At 39.2% G+C, this 26868-nt stretch overlaps 2 protein-coding genes across 6 annotated transcripts in view; one reads left to right on the top strand and one right to left on the bottom strand.

The window, feature by feature from the left end:
• Positions 1-11600, top strand: part of ppp1r9ala (protein phosphatase 1 regulatory subunit 9A-like A) — a 60488-nt gene extending 48888 nt beyond the window's left edge. The window contains exons 16-20 of one of the 4 annotated variants that reach the window (XM_061971613.2): positions 2858-3050; positions 4195-4239; positions 4738-4854; positions 5535-5723; positions 10726-11600. In XM_061971613.2, the coding sequence (XP_061827597.2) occupies positions 2858-3050; positions 4195-4239; positions 4738-4854; positions 5535-5723; positions 10726-10884 (703 nt within the window). In that variant the 3' untranslated portion in view covers positions 10885-11600. The remainder of the gene's footprint in view (positions 1-2857; positions 3051-4194; positions 4240-4737; positions 4855-5534; positions 5724-10725) is intronic. The other 3 variants (XM_061971614.2, XM_061971615.2, XM_061971616.2) reach the window with 3 other exon arrangements.
• Positions 11601-12566: 966 nt separating this feature from the next.
• On the bottom strand, positions 12567-25880 carry pdk1 (pyruvate dehydrogenase kinase, isozyme 1). 2 transcript variants are annotated; one of them, XM_061971617.2, is made up of 11 exons: positions 25367-25880; positions 20685-20826; positions 20541-20612; positions 20294-20478; positions 15689-15784; positions 15540-15617; positions 15395-15468; positions 15214-15312; positions 15024-15131; positions 13305-13418; positions 12567-13228 (listed from the first exon to the last, which is right to left on the bottom strand). In XM_061971617.2, exons 1-11 carry the CDS (start codon positions 25473-25475, stop codon positions 13088-13090), a joined length of 1218 nt encoding a protein of 405 aa, XP_061827601.1. In that variant the 5' UTR covers positions 25476-25880; the 3' UTR covers positions 12567-13087. The 2 variants fall into 2 exon arrangements, with proteins under 2 accessions (XP_061827601.1, XP_061827602.1); XM_061971618.2 differs by having other exon boundaries at positions 25578-25879.
• Between the last annotated feature and the right edge of the window lie 988 nt (positions 25881-26868).

The raw sequence follows: 26868 nt of genomic DNA, 5'->3' as shown, positions 1-26868 counted from the left end.
CCATTGAAATTATATCATTTAAATCTCCAAGTTAAATAAAACAAACAAATAACAATAAAATATACTTTGTTTCCAAAATGTTGCATTTCAATAAAACTGACAACCATACAATATCTTAAGGAGGGGATTGGGGGTGCCTAAAATATACACAACCATAATAATAAATAAAATAGCTAAATAAAGTATTGATAAACAAAGTTGCACTTCAATATTAAATATGTAGGCAGAGGTAGAGTTGTACATTACTTACCTGACAATCAAGTTAGGACCTTCTTAAACAAAAGTGCCAAGTAACAATATAAACACCAAAGTTTAAACCGATGTATTAACAGGTCATATGCAAAACAAAATTAAGTTTTGGCAGATTCCGAGTGAGAAACACCGACATGACAACATGACAGCACTTTTAAAAAATGCTTGTTTTATAACATTATTAGATGGCAGCATGTCTTTGGCAATGTATTCAACCACATTTTCTGTGGACGCACACCGATTTGCACTGTTTTGTTCACACTGACCTGACTTGTTCACCAAACGCGAGTGCAGACTATCGAGTGGTTGTGTTTCAAGTGGGCATGCAGGTTTAGTGTAGTGGCGCACATTCGGCAAACTGGCTTCTTTGTTCTCATCTTGTTCCAAAGGTCTAAACTGAAATATTGCCACATTGGTGCAGTGGCATTTGGTTTTATGATAATATTGTCCATATTACCGTAACTGCTACATGCTAACTAGTTGTATCGTGTGATGCAAGCGGGCCAGCAGACCTGCGTCACTGCACAAAGAGTCAAAGACACTTAATGAGGACAAGATAATTCTCCCCCTTCTTTTCATTCCGCTATGATACAAACGAGAGTAGCCACTAAAAACGTGAAGGCTCTTGAGGCATCCACAGGGCGATTTATTGATGCTTGACAACTCACTGACTTTATTTTTCATTTATCGTCGGTTACTTGCCTTACCGATTTTAGGCCCAGGCATACAAACCCCGTTTCCATATGAGTTGGGAAATTGTGTTCGATGTACCGGTAAATATAAACGAAATACAATGATTTGCAAATCCTTTTCAACCCATATTCAATTGAATGCACTACAAAGACAAGATATTTGATGTTCAAACTCATAAACTTTATTTTTTTTTTCAAATAATAATTAACTTAGAATTTCATGGCTGCAATACGTGCCAAAGTAGTTGCGAAAGGGCATGTTCACCACCATGTTACATCACCTTTTCTTTTAACAACAGTCAATAAACGATTGGGAACTGAGAAAACTAATTGTTGAAGCTTTGAAAGTGGAATTCTTTCCCAGTCTTGTTTTATGTAGAGCTTCAGTCGTTCAACAGTCCGGGGTCTCCGCTGTCGTATTTTACGCTTCATAATGCGCCACACATTTTCGACGGGAGACAGGTCTGGACTGCAGGCGGGCCAGGAAAGTACCCGCACTCTTTTTTTAAGAAGCCACGCTGTTGTAACACGTGCTGAATGTGGCTTGGCATTGTCTTGCTGAAATAAGAAAAAGACGGCGCTTAGATGGCAGCATATGTTGTTCCAAAACCTGTATGTACATTTCAGCATTAATGGTGCCTTCACAGATGTGTAAGTGCCTTGGGCACTAATGCACCCCCATACCATCACAGATGCTGGCTTTTGAACTTTGCGTCGATAACAGTCTGGATGGTTCGCTTCCCCTTTGGTCCGGATGACACGATGTCGAATATGTCCAAAAACAATTTGAAATGTGGACTCGTCAGACCACAGAACACTTTTCCACTTTGCATGAGTCCATCTTAGATGATCTCGGGCCCAGAGAAGCCGGCGGCGTTTCTGGATGTTGTTGATGAATGGCTTTCGCTTTGCATAGTAGAGCTTTAACTTGCACTTATAGATGTAGCGACCAACTGTATTTAGTGACAGTGGTTTTCTGAAGTGTTCCTGAGCCCATGTGGTGATATCCTTTAGAGATTGATGTCGGTTTTTGATACAGTGTCGTCTGAGGGATCGAAGGTCACGATCATTCAATGTTGGTTTCCGGCCATGCCGCTTACGTGGAGTGATTTCTCCAGATTCTCTGAACCTTTTGATGATATTATGGACCGTAGATGTTGAAATCCCTAAATTTCTTGCAATTGCACTTTGAGAAACGTTGTTCTTAAACTGTTTGACTATTTGCTCACGCAGTTGTGGACAAAGGGGTGTACCTCGCCCCATCCTTTCTTGTGAAAGACTGAGCATTTTTTGGGAAGCTGTTTTTATACCCAATCATGGCACCCACCTGTTCCCAATTAGCCTGCACACCTGTGGAATGTTCCAAATAAGTGTTTGATGAGCATTCCTCAACTTTATCAGTATTTATTGCCACCTTTCCCAACGTCTTTGTCACATGTTGCTGGCATCAAATTCTAAAGTTAATGATTATTTGCAACAAAAAAAAATGTTTATCAGTTTGAACATAAAATATGTTGTCTTTGTAGCATATTCAACTGAATATGGGTTGAAAATGATTTGCAAATCATTGTATTCCGTTTATATTTACATCTAACACAATTTCCCAACTCATATGGAAACGGGGTTTGTATGTGCTACATTAAAATTGTTCAGCTACACATTCACAATGGATCCAATGGAGATGGAGAAATGTCAGAGTAAGGAGACTGGCACTGGCCACACACCCTTTAGGCGTATGGTACCTTTTTCTAGGGCATCTCTCTTGTATTAGGGAAGCCATTTACCTTCTCTCCAGTAACCATTCCAAATTTCCATAGTGGATCTTTCTAAAGGTCCTTACAAACTGAGCAATTGTTATTGTGCCAGCCTCAAGCTGCATCATCTGTTGACATGTTCTCTTTCCATTGTTTTAGGGGTTCAGCAGAGTTACTGGAATACTCTGGTAGCGTGTCTCCTGCAGAGTCTATGACTTCCATCCCAACGTGTATGCCCTTTTCTTGGTTTGGAGACAAAGAAAAAGACCGAGACAGGGAGCCATCTTCCTCTAGCAGCAGCCTGCCATACGTTGAAACCGGCAGTGAGCAAAGCCAGGATCGCAAGAACAAGGTATTAAAGTTTCTGTAACTTAAATGCCAAAAGCAGGGTATTTATACCCAACACGGAGGTGTCATAATATGATTTTTTTCTGCACTCAAAACACTTCCTTGTGATCTACACAACATGCAATGGTTGTTATTTGGTCAAAATGTTGTATAGATTTGGATTTACACACTATCTTCAAACCGCTTTCTGACCATCTCTTCAGGATACACCGTTTTGTGGGCGGTCTTATTTACGTGCCTCCATTTCCACTGCATCTTCTCCCCGCCAGCCATGTTGTAGTTTTTAGCGCTTCCATATGGAGTCTACTAACAAATGTAATTTAGAACTGAATGCTACTTTGTATTGGAAATGGCAACAGCGGAGGTAGCATGTGCATGTACAAGCGAGCCAGTCTTCCCCACAACAAGAGGATAGAGAAAAATAAGTTACGTATTGACTACAATAGCGAACTTTCGTAAAGCTTTTCTGGTAAACTTCTACCATATAGGGAGATATCCATTGACGTCACATTCGGCTCGTTTGGAGGAAGTATGAAGGAAGGAAATATTGTGTTATAAATATCTCCGCAATGTCTCCATGGTTTGATTTAAAATTTCTGGGACTTATGCAGATTGCAAATACACAAAAACAAGTACCAAATGGTATAGTTGGTTTTGCATAGTAGGTCCCATTTAGGGCAAGAGTATTTTCACATGTAATGAATTCCAACTTAGTAAAACATCAGAGAGGCCAAGAACTTGATCCTTGTCTGGCCTGTTTTATCATCACACTATCGTCACTGTAAGAGTAACACTAGTACGTGTATCCAAACATCTGCTCTGACCAAACAGTCCTCCAAAAGAGCTACATTATCTAAAAGCCACAAAAAGTGGATCCATATGTCAGCCATCAGAGAACGAGAAAAGCAACAAAGAATTTGGCTGTTAACAAAATATGCAAAAACCCATCAAATGCCTGCAGTGAAATGTTTTGTTTCTTTCTGTCTCAAAAAAAGACACTTATTAGGGTTTCCACCAACTGTTTTCCACTCAGGTCAAGATGAGTAAATGCAAAAAGCGACTAAGAGACTGGCTTAACTTTTGCATACATTGTGTGCCTAACGCTATGTACGTATGTGACTAAATCTACCATATTTCCTTTTAAACAGACAAATCTCTCCTGGTCTTCTTTATTCAGTCGCTCATTAGATTTGGTACAGTATGCTTGTTTTTTGTCAACTTATTAAACCATTACTAACAAACCTAGTGCTGATTTTTCTTCAACTCCCCTTATGTATTATTTCATTTAGTTATGGGTATGTGGTAGTGTTACTGCTAAGTGTTTTAATTCTAATATATTTTTCTTTGTGACCAAAGGTGGTTTCTTGCCCCTGTTGGAAGCGTACTCTAGTGAAAACAACAATAACAGAGTGGTCAGCTCACAAAATAGTTAAACTTAATATCTTGTTGAACATTACCCCATACCTGTCATTTTTAATGCGTATTAGTTGCTTAGTTAGTTTTGGTGTTGGTTCAATGTAGATCACAGAAATGACCTGGCTTTCCTCCGCACTTCAATCATGTAGAAATTGTGACAATGTCACAACTCTGCCCTTACCGCCTATAGCCTTGTCTTTGTTTGGATGGCCCGTTGAAAGCCCTTTTTGATATTTTTGTGTAGTAAATGCGTTCCTTGTTTCCACTTGTTCCAGAGTTTGTCAGTCATAGATGATTGTAACCCTGCCAGCCCCAGTGCAGACATCTCTGGGTTAGTCGCTGAACCCAATCTGTCTGGGCGCTCACACACTTTAATCTTCTCTTCCAGCGAGGTGAGTGCTCTCCTTGTTGTGCTGTAACAAAAGCTGTGTGGGGCGCCTTGATGAGGCTGAAAGGGGACACTTTCAAGCATGCTCTTTGAGGCCCCTCCCCCCCCACAGCTGTGATTAAACTCTGAATAGAGAGGAAATTGAAGAGAACTGCATGTGTGTTTGTGTCTTGAAGATGTTTTGCTTAGTTATTACAAGTCTTGGCCAAGTTTTTGTTACATCTGCTCTGATGTTGATAGTGTTGCTCCACATTTAGCCATACACTAGTGCTTCATGTTCTTTACAACTTTGGTGGACCAGTGAACGATGTGACCACTCTGCTGCACGTGTAATGGTCTTCAGTATCTTTCTTTTTGTCAGTACATTTAACTGCATCTAAATGTGCCTGTGGTGTCTTTTTGTAGATAGCATATTAGTCAGTGCTGGCATGCAGTGTTGTGCATAGCGCATAGGTCTTCGTTTTTGTTGTTTATTTCTCTTCCCAGTTTGAGAAAAGGGTTCCTCTTGTGGACTAATTTTGAATTTATTTATACATTCATTCATGTATCATGCATGGCATCAATATTTTCAGCAACCCTGCAAACAATGCTTACAGTAGATGGATTTGGATTGAAGTTACAATTAAGCCTTGTGAAAAAGGGTATGCATTGTTCTATTATCATATTGTCTGTGTCCCCGTGTAGACTCTGGATGATGAGCCAGTGGCCACAGGAAAAGAATATCAATGGCAGAACCGACCTGTTTCTGAATGGACCAATCAACAGGTGTGTCACTGGTTAATGGGCATAAACATGGACCAGTACACACCTGAATTCACAGCAAAGGGAGTCGATGGCCAACAACTTCTGCAGCTGGACAGCGACAAGTTAAAGGTATATTCATGAATCTAAATGATTGCGATTAAATACAAAGAGTATTTGAGAGAGCAATTAGTGCATTTTTAATCGGGCCTTGCCCAAGCCGTCTTTTGACAAATAATTTAAGAGATTGTGTCCATACTCTCTCTGATTGGTCAAAAGTCCCTCACTTGACTACAGGACGCCATGTTTGGGACCAACTCTGAAACCTAGTTGTTCATACTCCTGTCTTTACTCTGGCCTTGCCAGCTTGATACTGCCATCTTGTGGCGAGTTGCACTCTGTTGCTTGGCCCCTAATATTTGCAAGGTTAATGTTGCCAGAACAGTGGTGTGTCCAGACTTTTTTTTCCACTGGTGGCACCCATAAAACAGTCAGTCTACCCCAGGAGCAGCTCTTGCTACTATAGTAGTTTAACACAGTTACCACCACTAAGTATGGAGTGAATCTTAAGACAATTGTTGATATTAAAAAATATTACGAAGCATTGAGCTATTACAGTACGTCAGGCAACTGGCGTAAAATACAAATACAGTATGTCAAATTTCCTCTTTAAGTAAAATTGTAACATTCATAAACCTTTTATTAAAATGTAAACAGATTAGGTCCTCATTCAAATCCACTCTTTAAATTGCTGGCAACAGAATAATTTATAATATTACACAGTGTGTCTTTAAGAGTATTTGCACAACAAATAAATTACCTGGACTGAGTAGAACTAGAATTCCGGTGGAATATCAAAAGAGGGTGAGACTGAAATAATGTTCAAAACAGACAAATGCGCCTGTTCTTGTGTTGGCAAACAAACACTTTGAACACACTTGTGTAAAAAAATTTTTTTTTAAATTAGAACTTAAATAACTTACATTTAGTGAAGGACCACATACATCTTTCACCTGGCTGTTTATCGGTCATCATCAAAGAATGCCCACCAACTCGGTAAAATATGTGTTTGAATTTATTTAAGCCTTTATCGTGTCAGAAAATTGAAAGAGTTGGCCATTTATTTGCTATTAATTGTAAAGGACTAGGTAGGTCCAATGTTGATGTGCTAAAACCTCTTTATTCTTTGGAAGATAGATTTAATATTAACTGTTAGTATTAACTTTGTTCATGCACATAATAAATATTTAAGTGTTTTCATTAAACCGATGTATTCTTGGTTGCCAAAAAGGATTCAAAGTAATATTTTGAGATTAACACATCTCATCTGTGCATACATTACTAGAATACCCTTGGGAGATGTGGAGATGACGTGTCAATATCAAAATATTATTTTAAATCACTAAGATGACGTTTGGGGTTGATTTCAGCTTTTTAAAGGGTACTTCAACATGTAAACAGTTGAGTATGTACTTCATTATCAGATATGTAACTCTTTTAAAGAAATACATCCAAACACTTCATTCATATTTATCATGTGCATGAAAAAAGAGCAATTATTAGTGTATGTAGCTTCTAAATAAGAAATAGTTTTCTAGCACATTAACATCAGATCATTAACACTTCCTTACAATTTGATTATTACTATAGAAATGGCCAAGTCTGTCATTTATCGGACATGATAAAGACTTAAATAATTTCAAACACATATCTTCACAATAACCACAAATATAAGTGTTTGTTTTACACATAGTAATCAGTTGTGGACAGACTAAGGCCGAAAGCAGTGTACGCGCTCCCGCGGCGGGAATCCATTTTTGTTAGGGAACCAGTTTTTGGCGCAACATTGATTAATAAAGTTGACTTACAGTTTTGTCGATGTCACGATCGGTGACTTGCCTGCTGATGTCGTTATGGTTTGAGTGCATGCAATTACAACATGATACATCACAATTCACCGTAGTAAAAATGAAAAAAAGTTCCATTTACTTTCTTCCATATACGATGTGGAACAAGGTAAAGCCATTCATTTTGGTTTTGGCGGTGACTTCCTTATCTCGCAAGTAAAAGCATCTGATTGGCTCTCATTAAAACTCACCCCCACTCCTCTTTCAATGTACGCCATTAAAGAGCTGTGATTGGATTTATTCCGAACTTGTCCCAGCCATTGACAAGACGAAATTAAATATGATTGGTTTTCGTTTGTCAACATTCTCTTCTCATGTTAATACTTGAACATGTCAGTTAATTGTGTTATCGTCTTAGTCAACGTGCCTTTGTTTTGATTACTTATCATCCTTTTTCACCTGCTCTGATGTTAAAAATAAATTCATTAAAAAAGATTAACAATGAACAGCTTTCAGCCCCGGGCGGGACTGCTACAATATGAAGTACGGTATAGACAATAAAACATTTTATATGAGTATGTGAGCCATTCCTACCTTGTTTACTTTTCTGACCTCCTTAAAGTTTTTGAATCCTTTAGAAATATTTAGCCTTCCGTCCATTTTCTATCGATGTCCCTCAAGCAACTAAAATGCTTCAAACATATCAATTTGGAGAGTGTTTTGCATATTACTACCCATGAGGCCAAGTAAACGGGTTAAATGGGTGTGTTTTTGAATTGTGTATGGTACTATTAGACCTTTTTTATAATGTCCACAGTTCAGTGGGCAAGTTGTGTGTTTTTGTATCACATATTTTAATGTTCTGTGTTGGGTTTTGATTAATTGTACCATGAGTTTGAAAGGTTGTCCAATTTGCTACCTATATAGTGAAAATAAACTGGTGACTGGCTATAGTTTTGGCACCTCTGAATTAAGCAATTATTTGGGGTGTCGCCGGATGATTTTACAGTTTGCAAAACATTGCTTTAAATCAGGGGTCCCCAAACTTTTTGACTCGGGGGCCGCATTGGGTTAAAAAAAATTTGGCCGGGGGCCAGGCTGTGTATGTATATATATATATATATATATATATATATATATATATATATATATATATATATATATATATATATATATATATGTATGTATGTATATATACATATATACATTGTCTTTATAATCCGTTTTGTCATTTAACATCAATTAACATTAATGGTCATCAACATTGTCACGTTATCGATGGGAAAATTCATTTTTAGACAATATGATTTGCTTGAGCGGCTAGGAGACACCAAGAGTAACAAGCGGTAGAAAATGGATTAGAAAGGAAAGATTAAAAAAATAAATTAAAAAAAAAAAGAAACTTTTTTTTAACTTGGGACTTCCTGTGGGGCGGATTTTGGATGCCGGGAGCCGGATCCGGCCCGCGGGCCGTAGTTTGAGGACCCCTGCTTTAAATTGTGTCGCCTCTGAGTGGGGTGGCATGTACCACCCCCTACATACGCCACTGTCCCAGAACCTTAGAAAATGGCAAAATAATATTTTCGTATTAGGAATGTCAAAGTCACACTGATAAATCTGATAAAATTAAAGGGTACCTATGATTATTTTAATCTACATTTGACACACTTCGTTGTGGTCCAGATGTGTTGGATAGGCTTTGGTGTAAATTTTGCATAAAATTTAGCTCCACAGTTACTTTTATGACCGTTTTGTGAGTTTGTCTACAAGATCTTCATTTGTGGAGGCGTTCCCATTTTGCGACTCAAAACCTACCACGCGTCACTCCCTGGGGCGTCAAATGACCTAGAGTTGGGCCTGACCCACATATGTACATCCACCAACTCACTGTGATGTCACAACATAACCAATCATACAAAAGACTCCAAAACACAGGCTGAGGCATCCAAAACTGCGTGTAAGCTCGCACCCATACAAAAGTTCAAAAAGATACCAAAAATCATGCATTCCTACTTTAAACCGTATAATATACCTCTGACATTTTTAATTCAGTTTTACACACTAGGAAACAAACAAAGGCAAACAGTATTACAATTACTTAATGTCAGTCTTGTCAAAGCATCTTCCAGTGCTGAAAAATGCTGAGTGAAGCGACAGCGACCTCTGTTGGATTTGTAGCTGTAGCAGTCTTTTACTGCCTGTAATTAACATCCATCCATCCATTTTCTACCGCTTGTCCCTTTTGGGGTCGCGGGGGGTGCTGGAGCCTATCTCAGCTGCATTTGGGCGGAAGGCGGGGTACACTCTGGACAAGTCGCCACTTCATCACAGGGCCAACACAGATAGACAGACAACATTTTAAAGAAAAGAAAATCCACAAATAGGCAGGGAAAGGATCTACTGTCTTAGGCAGTGGTTCTCAACCTTTTTTCAGTGATGTACCCCCTGTGAACATTGTTTTAATTCAAGTACCCCCTAATCAGAGCAAATCATTTTTGGTTGAAAAAAAGAGATAAAGAAGTAAAATACAGCACTATGTCATCAGTTTCTGATTTATTAAATTGTATAACAGTGCAAAATATTGCTCATTTGTAGTGGTCTTTCTTGAACTTTTTGAAAAAAAAAGATATAAAATAACTAAAAACTTGTTGAAAAATAAACAAGTGATTCAATTATAAATAAAGATTTCTACACATAGAAGTAATCATCGACTTAAAAAGTGCCCTCTTTGGGGATTGTAATAGAGATCCATCTGGATTCATGAACTTAATTCTAAACATTTCTTCACAAAAAAAGAAATCTTTAACATCAATATTTATGGAACATGTCCACAAAAAATCCAGCTGTCAACACTGAATATTGCATTGTTGCATTTCTTTTCACAGTTCTTTTTGACAGACATTTTAGTGAGAAACCTGAGCTTGTGCTTCACTGAGTTTATGAACTTACTTTCATATTTTGTTGAAGTATTATTCAATAAATATATTTATAAAGGATTTTTGAATTGTTGCTATTTTTAGAATATTTAAAAAAAATCTCACGTACCCCTTGGCATACCTTCAAGTACCCCCAGGGGTACCCGTACCCCCATTTGAGAACCACTGGTCTAAGGCGTATGCATTTAATTAATCAAAAGTAGCAAAAGTGATGACTATTATAATTTGTTAACTAGACCAAATGAAAAATCATTGCTAATTGTTTTAATATTATTTATACTATGTAAACCAAATTCTTTACAAATCTTGATTTGCACTATACTGACTGCCCTGAATCTGCACGTCCTTCAGGTTCTTGGTGTGTCCAGTCAGAGCGACAGAGCCACCATCAAGAAAAAGCTAAAGGAAATGCGCAAGGCTCAGGAGAAGGTGGAGAAACAAAGAGAGAAAAGAGAGAAGGATATCCGGCGTAGCGGACGATTGCCGGTCAGTACTGACTCTGTGTGCTGAAGAAGTCGCATTCTTCCTATAGCTTGCAAACTTTGTGACCCTACAGGAACATTTACAAAGTAGTTTTGTCAAACCAATAGTGCCCACGCTGAGCGGACTAAGGTGCCAGTAGTGATTTTTGTTCATATCTAATACTCTGTCCTTTCTGCAACAGCTAACTAAAAATCTATTTTATTCATGAGATTAAGATCTCCCAAAAAATGTTACCACTATAAAATGGCAAGCAATAATCAAAGTCTGTTTTCAGATATAACGTGCACATTTTTTATGAAAGTCCACTGTGTATTGCTTTTGCAACAAGTGATATTATTTTGCTCGTATAACTTTGCTGTTATATGTATTGTACAGTTGAGTCAAGAGCACTATTTTTCGTCTTTTAAATTTCCATGAATTACAACGTTTTAAATGTATGAATGTTTTATACATGTGCCAACTATCTGCTTTACATTTTTTCATTTACATATTGTTGGTTTTATACTTTCTAATGTTTTCTACTAAGTAGAATAGTTAGAGCAGTCAAGCACACATGGTGTCACTCTTGCAAACACTCGCCTGACGGTAAAGACGTGCCTATGACCAGGACTGATAAGACTGTTCACAGCCAAGCCTAAGTGTTTCTCACTACTTCTACTTTTGTTATGAAACAGCAAGAAATCTTTGGAATCAGAAAAACACTTTTGCGTACAAACAGCATAAATAAACTAATTCTAACAATACTTGTTTACTGACTTGCCTTACAGTAACACATATCTGACAGTGGCCATGCATTGGTCCATATACTGGATATGATGCTGCTTATGTCTGACTGCATTCCACTTTGAATGCACTTTAGTATAGTGATGCTTAATCTTCACTCATTCCAGATCCTGTATAACTTTCCAGGGAAATAAAACTGCTTTCAAAATGTACTATGACATTTTTTTCAATACTTAAGAATTGGGAAAAAATAAGATCACCTCGCACATGGTATAGCTCGGTTGGTAGAGCGGCCGTGCCAGCAACTTGAGGGTTCCAGGTTTGATCCCCGCTTCTGCCATCCTAGTCACTGCCATTGTGTCCTTGAGAAAGACACTTTACCCACCTGCTCCCAGTGCCACCCACACTGGTTTAGATGTAACTTAGATATTGGGTTTCACTATGTAAAGCACTTTGAGTCACTAGAGAAAAAGCGCTATATAAATATAATTCACTTCACATGCTCAACTCTTATTCATATTAAGAAAAAAAAATGTTTCTGAGAGCATCGCAAATGCCGATATGAGTGACAGTAAGAAAAGAAGGTGGGGAGAAGTTGTTTGGCCCACCAACTGTTTTTTACATGTGTACATTTAAACCCTAAATACAAGAAGATTGATCTTTTAAAAAAAAAAAATGTGGGAGTTGGGGGGTATTCCATGTCATATTCGGGCCTATACAGGATTTTGCTTATTGCAACCCAAATTTTCCAATCAGACTGCCTCCCTCTACCAAGTCATTCTCTGGAGGGCATACCTTCAGGAAATTTGGGAAATGCTATGATCTGTATCACCTCGTTTCAAATGTTTATCTTTTTAGATGTCACAATTTCTGCAGGAATTGCAATTTGTCATTCAATGTACTGTCAATCGTGTCTTTGCCGTTCAAAATACTTTGTGTATTTTCATATACCGGTACTTGGAACAATAAACTTGTCACGCCACATCTTCTTTCACACCAACTCAAGCTTTATTTGAAGGACAAATTTGAAATGAACTGTCATTTATTATAGGTTGCACGGTAGGTTGAAGTGCAAATAATTAAAGTATGTTGCACTTATAAAACAGCTAAAAAGAAAATGTACCTTAAGAAATCATCTAAACCAAAAATACAATAGTGTAAAACATTAAAATATATACCATCAAATCTAAATTTCAGTTTCACACTGAGCTGGATAAAATATTTTACCAGTAAGCAATGCAAGACGGTAACATTGACAGATTATTACATCATGAACAAATCTCTTCAAGTAGTTCTTTTGCAGTTTCTGTCGTCACTACTGTGCAAACAAGCTGGGTTGTCCAACCATGAAAAATAAGAGTCCCCATATTCATAACAAATCCTAATAAAAACAGGTCTACGAAGCATGGTAGTGACTCTAAAAATACGCACACACACACACACACACACAGACTTTTATGACCACCAACAAGCATACTTTTGCTACAGAATAGTTGTCACCTTGCATCTAAAACCGACGAAACGTGGTCATGTCCTTGGGCTCTCGGCTTGGCACGCACCAGTCGTCTGCCTCGTGTATTGTCTTGTAGTGTTTCCACACAGACTTGTTGTACACCGGCAGCCTCTCGATGGATTCTGTGGACAGTGCCTGAGACAAGAGTGGAAACAGGAGCTGGGTCATACTCAATGTGACGTCAGACATGCAGCTGAATGTGGAGCTTTACCCGGATGTAGATGACCGCGTCAGTCCCGTAGCCCTCCAGAGAGTAGAGCTTCAGGTCTCCCTGGAAGTAGCGGGCGTAAAGTCGAGAGATGGGTAGACCATAGCCATAACCGGCCTGCATGTAAACAGCAATAATATCATTAATTTGCTTTATTTTGATTGCATTTTGGAACACACAAATCCCTGTGTAGTTCACACTAAAAAACAAAAGTGGCAATGCCAAAATAGAATTATCTTTGTTTTGGTTATGTTTTTAATGAGCATTTTTATTTGCATCCATGCCCACATTTAGTCTGAAGTAATTATAATACAGTATTATATTTTATTGTTTTATGATTTTATCTGTGGTATTGCTACACCACCTCATGGAGAAATGTGTGAACAACAGTCTCAATCATTTTAAATACGTTCCCCCAGGGGTCGGCAACCTTTACCAGTCAAAGAGCCATTTTGACCAGTTTCGCAAATTATAGAAAACAATGGGAGCCGCATAATTTTTTGGAAATTTTAAATGAAATAACACTGCATACAAAGTTTTTTTTGCTTTGTGCTATGTATAAACCAGGGGTCTCAGACACGCTGCCCACACCTTTATATGGAATTTGAAAACTGGTGCGGTACGCGGGTTTTAAATGAATGACGCTTGTCAGCGTCATGCGTGCCGTGATGGTACAGCATATAGCACCCACTACAACCAGCGTGCCTGATCAGCCACACGTTGTATGATGTTTCCGCTTGTTCACGTAAGTGACAGCAAGGCCTACTTGGTCAATAACCACACAGGTTACACTGACGGTGGCGGTATAAAAAAAAACTATAACACTCTTACTAATAATGCGCCACACTGTGAACCCACACCAAACAAGAATGACAAACACATTTCGGGAGAACATCTGCACCGTAACACAACATAAACACAACAGGACAAATACCCAGAATCCCATGCAGCCCTAACTCTTCTGTGACACATTATACACCCCCGCTACCAAACCCCGCCCACCTCAACCGACGCACAGAGGGGGGGGGGTTGCTGTGTGAGGGAGCAGGGTTGGGGTGGGGGCGGGGTTTGGTGGTAGCAGGGGTGTATAATGTAGCCCGGAAGAGTCAGGGCTGCATGGGATTCTGGGTGTTTGTGCTGTTGTGTTTATGTTGTGTTATGGTGCAGATGTTCTCCCGAAATGTGTTTGTCATTCTTGTTTGGTTTTGGTTCAAAGTGTGGCGCATTATTAGTAAGAGTGTTAAAGTTGTTTTATATGGTCACCGTCAGTGTAACCTGTGTGGCTGTTGACAAAGTATGCCTTGCTGTCACGTACGTGTGCAAGCAGAAGATGTATATTATATAACAAGTGTTGGGCTGGCACGCTGTTAATACAGATTGTAGAGAGCGCCAAATGTTGTACCATCATGGCACGCCCTTATTATAGCTGTAAGGGTGAAAATCGGTGAATATTAATCCCGGGAATTTTCTGAGAGAGGCACTGAAATCCGGAAGTCTCATCGGAAAATTGGGGGGTTCAGCAAGTAAGCTGTTGAGCCGCATCAGAGTGATCAAAGAGCCGCATGCGGCTCCGGAGCTGCGGGTTGCCGACCCCTGACCTATGTGTAAAGGCAAAATATTTGATTATTAATATTGAACGACCTTTTTTGCTGAGTACATGAAGGCCGTGCCAAATGTGAAGCTAATGTTTGACACTTGTAGCTGCACATTACGATCACCCACCAGAGGAGCAGCCCGCCCATCGATGCTGGGCCGAGGTGCAGTGGAGTACGTGTACGTGAAGAGCCTGTCAATCTTACGCAGAGGCACGCCCCCTCCGCGATCGCTCACCTGTTTCCAAAGAAACCAGGAGATGTATTTCTTGTGTGTTTCTACATAATTGCAAAAATGTGTTCAAGCTGTTCAATTCAACCTTAACTGTCAAATCTTCAGTTCCCAGAGCCACCTGAGCGCGGATAGGAGGATAGTCCATGCCGTCGCCGTACAGCTCCATGGTGGCTCGCATGGCGTTCTGATACGACAACCGAACACAAAGGAGGTCAAGAGTGGGAAGTCGCTCTGCTAGTCAAGTACACAAACTCAGAAGAACCCACCTTAAAAAGTTCAAACACCATGTGGTATAAATGAGATGGGACATAGACCACCGAAATGGGTTCCTCGTCTGTGACTGCCAGAACATTCAGACAGTAAGTCAACAACATAAACGGTATTTAAAATATAATATTTAAATTGGATTACCATTAAACTCCTCCAGTATGAGCTCAGGAGAGTTCATGTAATATCTGTCACAAAGATTTCTTGCATTTTCATAAGCATCTGCGGGAGAGAATCAGTACCAGGAAAAAATGTACCACACAGTACATATTATATATACAAACAGTGCTCACCTTTGACAACCTCACTGACTCGACAGTGTGGATCAATGCTGCCGATTTGTTTAGGGTGTGCTGGATTTACCTTCACCTTCCCGCCAAAGAGGAGCGCTGGATTCAAACACATTTTAAAGGTTAGAAAATGAGAGTGCAGGCTTTTAAAACTTACAGTGGAACCTCCATGTTCTGAAAATAATATGTTCCATGATGCTGTTCAAACGTACTTCACGTAAGAAATTGAAGTAATCCGTTTCGGAGTCATACTTCCTGATTAAAGATAGAGGCATTGTTTTAAGTAACTTTTAAACATTCAACCAAGTGAAAAATATAACGCATTGATTTGAATAATAATAATAATAATAAATAATAATGGATTAGATTTATATAGCGCTTTTCTAGACACTCAAAGCGCTTCACAGAGAAGTGAGAACCCATCATTCATTCACACCTGGTGGTGGTAAGCTACTTTCGTAGGCACAGCTGCCCTGGGGTAGACTGACAGAAGCGTGGCTGCCAATTTGCGCCTACGGCCCCTCCGATCACCACCTACATTCATCATTCATTCACCGGTGTGAGCGGCACCGGGGGCAAGGGTGAAGTGTCCTTCCCAAGGACACAACGGCAGCGATTTTGGATGGTAAGAGGCGGGGAGCGAACCTCCAACCCTCAGGTTTCTGGCACGGTTGCTCTACCCACTACGCCATGCCGCCCCGAATACTAGACAACCCACTTTAACAAGTCCCATCCATCCATCCATTTTCTTCCGCTTATCCGAAGCAGCAGCAGCCTAAGCAGAGAAGCCCAGACTTCCCTCTCCCCAGCTACTTCGTCCAGCTCCTGCCGGGGGATCCCGAGGCGTTCCCAGGCCAACCGGGAGACATAGTCTTCCCAACGTGTCCTGGGTCTTTCCCGTGGCCTCCTACCGCTCGGATGTGCCCTAAACACCTCCCTGATCGCACGCAATTGTCAGCTATGTGGACGTAACTTTAATGTATCCCAGATATACCTGCGGACAGCGATCATACAAAGTATGCGATATTAAGAGGACAGAAGCGACTTTTGAGGAGAGAAAGTCCAAATGGAGCAGCAGTGCGCAGCGTTTTGATTGATTGATTGAAACTTTTATTAGTAGATTGCACAGTACAGTACATATTCCGTACAATTGACCACTAAATGGTAACACCCGAATAAGTTCTTCAACTTGTTTAAGTTGGGGTCCACGTTAATCAATTCATGGTAATTCATGGCGTGTGTGACGTTATGTATGCTCTCTGCGGCTCGCTTTTAGTCGGTGACATGCAGGGGCAGAAGTAGTCTTCAAACACATGTACATTCTATAATAACACTAAAAGGATGATAAGATTAGTTGCTAGTTGTTTTTAATAAAGAAAAAAAAATCCAAGTCTCTGGACACTTGAAAAATTCTACATTGTACAAAGAGCAGCAACAATTGAATATATAGCAAAACTATATAATATAAAATGTATCCATCCATTTTCTAAATATATACAGTCTATATACAAATATATAAACATACATTTATATATATATACACGTATATACTAGGGCTGGGCGATATATCGATATACGCGATGTATCGCGGGTTTGTCTCTGTGCGATATAAAAAATGACTATATCGTGATATTCGAGTGTGCGTTCTCACGCAGTTGCTTTTAGCTGCGGGCATTACACTATATGCTCTCCTCGCTCTTTCCTGTGTCTCCTTCTCACAGACAGCAAACGCAGATTCTACACACGTCACATACTGTCACGTCATACGTCACATACGTATACGCCCTCGCGGAGCAGAGAGGTAGCAGCATGGCTAACGTTAGCTGTGATGCTAGCGTAGCCGGCTGAGCGGTAATACGAGAGAAAGAAGGTGCGAATCTGGTAACAAATGAAGGAAGAATTAATTACCCCAAAAAACAGCAGGGGGTCCATCGTCTGGCGGTGGTTTGGCTTCAAGTGGGAATATGTCGAACAGACAACCGTAATTTGTTAAGTGTGGGGCGAAAGCGTTGCTATAAAAAGTAGCATTACTGCTAATTTGTAGCATCATTTGAAAAGTCACCTGCTAGACAATGAAGAGTGCTTACTCCGCATGTCATCATCTCCGTTCGGTGCCACACGCCCACACCATCAAAATGCCGAGGCAAACATTTCCAGATCAACACCGTATGAAAAAAATAGTGATTTTTTTATTTGTGATTTCCTTCTCTGCATGAAAGTTTATAAAGTAGCATATATTAATGCAGTATGAAGAAGAATGTTTTAATGTAGACACATAGAATCATCATACTGCTGGGATTATACGCATCAAGTGTTCATTCAAGGCTAAGGCAAAATATCGAGATATATATCGTGTATCGCGATATGGCCTTAAAATATCGCGATATTAAAAAAAGACCATATCGCCCAGCCCTAGTATGTATGTATGTATGTGTATATATATATATATATATATATATATATATATATACATACATATATACAGTGACATCCATCCATCCCTTTCTACCGCTTGTCCCCTTTGGGAGCACTAGTTTTAATTTCCCTTCACTTAAAAAACTAACACAAAAGCATTTTAAATACATGGATAAAACAAAAAAAGCATGAATAACAATTTAGGACACACTAAAAATGTGATTTTAAATTGTACAATCCTTCCTGGTGTTTGTACGCATGTGTATTAAAAATGGCTCCCAAATGAACGAGTTCTCAACGGTTTTCCATTGTCCTCTTAAAAAAGATATTAGACTTAGACTTCTTTTTTATTGTCATTCAAATTTGAACTTTGCAGTACAGATAACAACGAAATGTCGTTGCATTAGCTCATGGTAGTGCAGGATAAAAAAGCAATAAGGTGCATATATAAATAGATTACTGTACAGATAAATATATTGCATTTTTGCATATGCATCCAAGTTTATGGATGTATGTTATATTGTCTTTATATTCCAGCCAGTTAATCAATTTTTGGGGGGAATTGAGGGGATTATTATGATGCATTCAAGAGGGAAAAAGCTGTTACAGAACCTGGAGGTTCTGCTATGGAGGCTGCGGAACCTCTTTCTAGAGTCCAGCAGTGAAATCAGTCCTTGGTGGGGGTGGGAGGAGTCTCTGCAGATATGTTCAAAAGGCTCAATTTGTTCGGGAATGTCAGCTCTAGTTTTGACTTCTCATCAGGTTTTATAGAAGATTTCTCTTTTCTGTTATTAGTAGCTCTGTGGTGGCATTTGGAATATGCCAAGGAGGAATTACAACACACACTCATGTGGTTTGACGGTAGCAACGTTTTCTTTTAAGAAAATAAAAAGCATATTTCTCCCCATAATTCTGGCAAAAAAATAATAATTATGTAGAACAGTATGGCGTCACATTAGTGCCAAAAATCCGAGCGCATAAAAACTGTTATCGCACGCTGATTCTCCACTCCGTGCGCGCCGTCTCGGTCTGTGCGCTCTCTGTGTACTCCTGGCATCTCTCCTCACGCTGTCATGTTTCTTTTTGGCACTTTGGGGGCGGGTATGCTTAGACGGCCCCTTCTTTCTGATTGGCTCTGAGCATTTTTCATATGACCAATCATTCTCCAGCGTAGCAACGTTGTAGCCATCTTACCTCAGGCAGCTAGCCTCAATCATTACATTGATGTCAATGGTACATGTACTAATTAAATTACCATAACTTTCTTGATTTTCGACCAATTTACAAACGGTTTGCCTTGTTACAAATCTTATTACATGTAGATATGACATAGGATGCTGTACCTGTTGAAATTACCTCTTTCGCTTTAAAAAAAAAAGACTTAACTGCAACATAGTTGTGTAGGGTCAGTGTTAGTCAGTTCTCTGATTATTTTAAACTGTTTCAGAATACATTATTAAAAGGCTATTTTTAACATTTTAAAAACAAAATTCAAAGATTATTTCATTAATTTTATGGCTGAATCAAAAGAAATTCCATAAATTAGAAAACAAATGTTCAAGAAGAAGTGAAAATATAAAATAATGTTAGGGTTGGATGTTTTTGCTGGTGGACCAGTTCTGGCTGAAAGATGTGATTATGGTGTTTGTTGTCTTATTATTTATTTGGGTCACATTTTGTATTACCCTGTATTGTGTTTATGTGGTATGAAATAACCTTCATCAGCGCGCGACATTTTTTTATCCACTTCTTCCTCCGTAAATCTTGATACATATTTTGACGATGACCCGCCCTGCTATAGTTCTGATTGGCTCTGAGCATTTTTCGCCTGACCAATCAAAAAGAAGGGGCCGTCTAAGCATACCCGCCCCCAAAGTGCCAAAAAGAAACATGACAGCGCGAGGAGAGATGCCAGGAGTACACAGAGAGCGCACAGACCGAGACGGCGCGCGCGCAGAAAGGCACCGCGCGCGCGCAGAAAGGCACCGCGCGCGCGCAAAAAGGCACCACACGCGCGCAAAAGGGTGTCGCGCGCGCGCACGAAGTGGAGAATCAGCGCGCGATAACAGTTTTTATGCGCTCGGATTTTTGGCACTAATGTGACGCCATAGAACCGACTCATGAAAAGTGGGGCGTATGAAAATGGAGGTCCCACTGTTAGTGGTTGTAATGGTAAACAAAGTCATGGCTTACTGTGCTGGTTGAGCAGCATGCGGATGGAGATCCTGCTCATGTAGAAACGGTCCAGGAAGTACTGCACGTTCTGGCTGACCACCGGGTCTGTGCCATACGTCTCCTTGTACTCCACAACACCCTGAGCCATGGTGGGGATGACATCGTTGTGGCGATTTCGGATATTGATCACCGCGTCTGTGAAACTAGCAGAGGACTAACATGAGCAACTCCACAAAGCTGCGGGCACTGCGGCGTAAAAACACACTCATATGTGACTTTCTCATCGTCTGCATTCTTGTCTTTGAACTCCAGGATCTCCTGGAGACTTTGCACATACCTGAATGTGGAAAAACAAATGATTTAGGCACCACAAACAAATGAAGATTACGGTACTCGTAGATTTGAATACCAGCTCTGAACCAGACGCACTGATGGAGTCCTTAGCAGGTTGTCTGGCAACAAGTTAATCTCCTTCATGATGTTTGCCAACCTCACTGGCAACTCCTGTCTCAGGAAGCTGAAGGACGTTTTCTCACAGGCGTTTTCAGAACCTAGGATCACATCACATGAACTTGTACTCATTGATGCTTTATAGTTGACGACAGGGAGAATTGTTGACTCAAATAATTGGGAAATGTTACAGTAACTGAGAGGTGTATCCTATTTATTATTGAGGCAACATGTTAAAACCAGCTCTTAGGACCCCTCTAAGGTTTCTTATTGTCGTCCCATTGGGTTGACTTTTTTCTTACCCGGATGTCATGGCTTGTGCAGCCCTTTGAGACACTCCTGATTTAGGGCTATATAAGTTTTTTTTTAAAAAGATGATGCTGGACTGCAAACTATCACTGATAAACTGATAAACAACATTGCCTTTTCCATCGTAAACTTCCGATAATTTCGCCACAGTTCAACTTGAAGCCCGTTAAACGATTACTTTTGTCCTTACAATATTAGCATCATATTCTCATTGTTGCCTTTTCCTCGTTAAATTACGACTTTTTCCTCGTGAAGTTACAACTTTTCTTCTGTAATATTTCAACATAATACTCATCAGTACGTAATACAACATTCAATTACTCCAGTAGTGATGTCAATTCTTGTTTTTGTAACAACAACAAAAAACATTTTAATTTTCGCACTAGTACTACACGAAATGGCAACTTTTCCATCGTAAAATTCCGATGATTTCGCCATAGTTCAACTTGAATCCCGTTAAACGAATACTTGTCTTCTTGCAATATTAGCATCATATTCTCATTTTTGCTTTTTCCTCGTTAAATTACGACTTGTTCCTCGTGAAGTTACAACTTTTCTTCAGTAATATTTCAACATAATACTCATCAGTACGTAATACATCCATCCATTTTCTACAGCTTGTCCCTTTTGGGATCGCGGGGGTGCTGGAGCCTATCTGACATTCAAATATTACTCCAGTAGTTATGTCAATTCTTGTTTTTGTAAAAAAAAAAAATGCAATAGTACTACACAAAATGGCAATTTTTCCATTGTAAAATTCCGACTATTTCGCCTTAGTTCAACTTGAATTCCGTTAAACGAATACTTTTCTCCTTGCAATATTAGCATCATGTTCTAATTTTTGCTTTTTCCTCGTGAAGTTACAACTTTTCTTCTGTAATATTTCAACATAATATACATCAGTACGTAATACATTCATCCATTTTCTACAGCTTGTCCCTTTTGGGGTCGCGGGGGTGCTGGAGCCTATCTGACATTCAAATATTACTCCAGTAGTGATGTCAATTCTTGTTTTTGTAAAAAAAAAAATTGTAATAGTACTTCACAAAATGACAACTTTTCCATCGTAAAATTCTAATTATTTAGCCTTAGTTCAACTTGAATCCCGTTAAACGAATACTTGTCTCCTTGCAATATTAGCATCATGTTCTCATTTTTGCTTTTTCCACGTTAAATTACGACTTGTTCCTCGTGAAGTTCCAACTTTTCTTCTGTAGTATTTCAACATAATACTCATCAGTACGTAACACAACATTCAATTATTACTCTAGTAGTGATGTCAATCCTTGTTTTTGTAAATCTTTTTTTTAATTTAATTTTCGCACTAGTACTACCGGTACACAAAATGGCAACTTTTCCATCGTAAAATTCCGATAATTTCGCCATAGTTCAACTCGAATCCTGTTAAACGAATACTTTTCTCCTTGCAATATTAGCATCATGTTCTCATTTTTGCCTTTTCCTCGTTAAATTACGACTTGTTCCTCGTGAAGTTACAACTTTTCTTCTGTAATATTTCAACATAATACTCATCAGTATGTAAATACGACATTCAAATATTACTCCAGTAGTGATGTCAATTCTTGTTTTTGTAAAAAAAAAATTGTAATAGTACTACACAAAATGGCAACTTTTCCATCGTAAAATTCCGATTATTTCGCCTTAGTTCAACTTGAATCCCGTTAAACGAATACTTTTCTCCTTGCAATATTAGCATCATGTTCTCATTTTTGCCTTTTCCTTGTTAAATTACGACTTTTTCCTCGTGAAGTTACAACTTTTCTTCTGTAATATTTCAACATAATACTCATCAGTACGTAATACAACAATCAATTATTACTCCAGTAGTGATGTCAATTCTTGTTTTTGTAACAAAAAAAATGAAACATTTTCTCAATAGCTAGGTTGGTAGAGCAGCCGTGCCAGCAACTTTGGGTTCCAGATTCGATCCCCGCTTCTGCCATCCTAGTCACTGCTGTTGTGTCCTTGGGCAAGACACTTTACCCACCTGCTCCCAGTGCCACCCACACTGGTTTAAATGTAACTTAGATATTGGGTTTCACAATGTACCTGTTTCCATATGAGTTGGGAAATTGTGTTAGATGTAATTATAAACGGAATACAATGATTTGCAAATCATTTTCAACCCATATTCAGTTGAATATGCTACAAAGGCAACATATTTGATGTTCAAACTGATAAACTTTTTTTTTTTTTTGCAAATAATCATTAACTTTAGAATTTGATGCCAGCAACACATGACAAAGAAGTTGGGAAAGGTGGCAATAAATACTGATAAAGTTGAGGAATGCTCATCAAACACTTATTTGGAACATCCCACAGGTGAACAGGCTAATTGGGAACAGGTGGGTGCCATGATTGGGTATAAAAGTAGATTCCATGAAATGCTCAGTCATTCACAAACAAGGATGGGGCGAGGGTCACCACTTTGTCAACAAATGCGTGAGCAAATTGTTGAACAGTTTAAGAAAAACCTTTCTCAACCAGCTATTGCAAGGAATTTAGGGATTTCACCATCTACTGTCCGTAATATCATCAAAGGGTTCAGAGAATCTGGAGAAATCACTGCACGTAAGCAGCTAAGCCCGTGACCTTCGATCCCTCAGGCTGTACTGCATCAACAAGCGACATCAGTGTATAAAGGATATCACCACATGGGATCAGAAACACTTCAGAAACCCACTGTCAGTAACTACAGTTAGTCGCTACATCTGTAAGTGCAAGTTAAAACTCTCCTATGCAAGGCGAAAACCGTTTATCAACAACACCCAGAAACGCCGTCGGCTTCACTGGGCCTGAGCTCATCTAAAATAGACTGATAAAGTGGAAAAGTGTTCTGTGGTCTGACGAGTCCACATTTCCAAATTGTTTTTGGAAACTGGACGTCGTGTTTTCCGGACCAAAGAGGAAAAGAACCATCCGGATTGTTATAGGCGCAAAGTTGAAAAGCCAGCATCTGTGATGGTATGGGGGTGTATTAGTGCCCAAGACATGGGTAACTTACACATATGTGAAGGCGCCATTAATGCTGAAAGGTACATACAGGTTTTGGAGCAACATATGTTGCCATCCAAGCAACGTTACCATGGACGCCCCTGCTTATTTCAGCAAGACAATGCCAAGCCATGTGTTACATCAACGTGGCTTCATAGTAAAAGAGTATGGGTACTAGACTGGCCTGCCTGTAGTCCAGACCTGTCTCCCATTGAAAATGTGTGGCCTAAAATACCACAACGGAGATCCCCGGACTGTTGAACAACTTAAGCTGTACATCAAGCAAGAATGGGAAAGAATTCCACCTGAGAAGCTTAATGTGTCTAAATGCGTCTCCTCAGTTCCCAATCGTTTGAGTGTTGTTAAAAGAAAAGGTGATGTAACACAGGGTTGAACATGCCCTTTCCCAACTACTTTGGCACTTGTTGCAGCCATGAAATTCTAAATCAATTATTTGCAACAAAAAAATAAAGTTTATGAGTTTGAACATCAAATATATTGTCTTTGTAGTGCATTCAACTGAATATGGGTTGAAAAGGATTTGCAAATTAATGTTGTCTGTCTATCTGTGTTGGCCCTGCGATGAGGTGGCGACTTGTCCAGGGTGTACCCCGCCTTCCGCCCGATTGTAGCTGAGATAGGCTCCAGCGCCCCCCGTGACCCCGAAGGGAATAAGCGGTAGAAAATGGATGGATAGATGGATGTATTCCGTTTATATTTACATCTAACACAATTTCCCAACTCATATGGAAACAGGGTTTGTAAAAGCGCTTTGAGTCACTAGAGAATATCGCTATATAAATAGAATTCACTTCACTTCACAATAGTACTACACAAAATGGCAACTTTTCCATCGTAAAATTCCGATTATTGAAATGCACAATGTTTACATGTCGATTGGCAACCCTAACCTTTATTGACAATAACAGACGTTGTTTATCAGTTTTTTTGTTTTTAAAGAAGAAAAGTTGTAACTTCACGAAGAAAAAGGTCGTAATTTAACGAGGAAAAAGCAAAAATGAGAACATGACGCTAATATTGCAAGGAGAAAAGTATTTGTTTAACGGGATTCAAGTTGAACTATGGCAATAGTTCAACATTCTTGCAATATTAGCATCATGTTCTCACTTTTTTGCTTTTTCCTCGTTTAATTACGACCTTTTTCCTCGTGAAGTTACAACTTTCCTTCTTTAAAAAAAATAACCAAATAAAAAATAATTTAAAAAAACTGATTAACAACGTCTGTCATTGTCAATAAAGGTTAGGGTTGCCAATCGACATGATGTAACATTGCGCATTTCAGTTTGTCCTTCTTACCAAAATCCAGAAATTGCTTCATTGAAAGAGGGGATGGAGAAAATTTGGAATAATAGTCTATGTCCTTCCCGATGGAAACGCCGCTCCGGAGAAACCTTAAAAGTCTCATAGTTTGTAGTCTGGTGTCGGGGCCTCCTAGCTACATGCGTTAGGCTCAGCTAAGCTGCGACTTTAGCTGGCTAGCTAACGACAACGTGCAAAAGCATACTACCAGTCTGGGACAATCCTCCCAGCAGGATAATAGTTAGATTCTTCCAGGTAATTCCTGATGAATGTTGTATTTGTAAGAAGCAAACTTGCTAACACGGGAATATGTGCAAAGATGACAGATCCAAAGATACTTCGCGAGTTCAAGATAGTACATTTCCCTTACAGTCCCAAGTTGTACTTCGAAACCATCGTTAAAATTATCACTCGTTCTATCAACAGGGAAACGACCAACAGCAGCATGACATTACGCAACTAATAAAAACGGTAATTGTATGTGTAAAAGATGATTCATGTGTCACTTTAGTGTAAACGTGTATCGCAACCAATTCACTTCCAGGTTTACACGTAAGTTACTTTAAGATGCTCAGCGAGCTCAAGATAGTACACTTCCGCTACAGTCCCGAGTTGTATTCCGAAAATAGCGTACACATAATCAGTAAACATGTTTTAATATGTAAACAGGGCACATAAGCATGACATTGCAAAAGAAAACCGAAAATTGGATAATTGTTATTTTACAAATGTTTAAAGGCGTATGGAAACTAATCCACTTCCGGGTTATATACCCGTTATTTGAACAAAAACAATTGATTGAAAAACGTGTTAAAAATGCGATATTTTTAATGGAGGATAAAACCTTAATTTAAACAAATAAAGATGGCAAATAACACACGTAAAGACAAAATATATATGGAATAAAAAAGAATATATTGTTTGGGCTGTTCCTTGTCAATCCTATTTTCATTGTTTTATTGTTTTATGTTCATACATTTTAGGAGTACAAATATTTGAAAACAAAACCTATTAGTGCGCATATATTAGGGGCATTAATAGCATTCACAACTGTCTAACGGTTCCATGTAATAGACGTTATTACAATTTAATGATCAGAAGTCTGTAGTTCATCATAATCTAAAAAAATGATTGGTTTTGATGACATCAATTTGTTTTGCTTTTGGATCAAATTTTAAATTGGAATGCATTTTGAACGAAGAAGCTGTTTGCGTGTCTTTCAAAGTCAAAGCTCTGGTTGTTTTGATTGGTTGGAAGACCTGTCCATCTTGTAAAAGAGGCGGGACTAACATGTCAACATTCGCCTATATACAAAACTCAGGGGCTCGAACGTAGACATTTTCTAAGAGTACGCAACATGGAGCGCTACTGCCTACTGGCGCTGACGAGACGCGGGGCCGCCATCTTGGAGTGGTGATCCGCTCCACTCAGTGCAATTCATTTGGCAGGAGCAATGAACTGTCAGCGCATTTAATTCATCTTACCTCACTGAATACCAC

This window comes from Nerophis lumbriciformis, linkage group LG13, assembly GCF_033978685.3.
Source record: "Nerophis lumbriciformis linkage group LG13, RoL_Nlum_v2.1, whole genome shotgun sequence".
NCBI lineage: Eukaryota > Metazoa > Chordata > Actinopteri > Syngnathiformes > Syngnathidae > Nerophis > Nerophis lumbriciformis.
This window is presented reverse-complemented; position numbering and strand designations above follow the sequence as displayed.

Excerpts from the sequence above, each read along its gene's own strand:
- pdk1 (XM_061971617.2), bottom strand. The coding sequence starts at position 25,475 with ATGAGACTTTTAAGGTTTCTCCGGAGCGGCGTTTCCATCGGGAAGGAC. Across the intron at positions 20,827-25,366 it reads GAAGCAATTTCTGGATTTTG|GTTCTGAAAACGCCTGTGAG; the intron begins GTAAGAAGGACA and ends ATGTGATCCTAG. Across the intron at positions 13,229-13,304 it reads ACGCGGTCATCTACATCCGG|GCACTGTCCACAGAATCCAT; the intron begins GTAAAGCTCCAC and ends CTCTTGTCTCAG.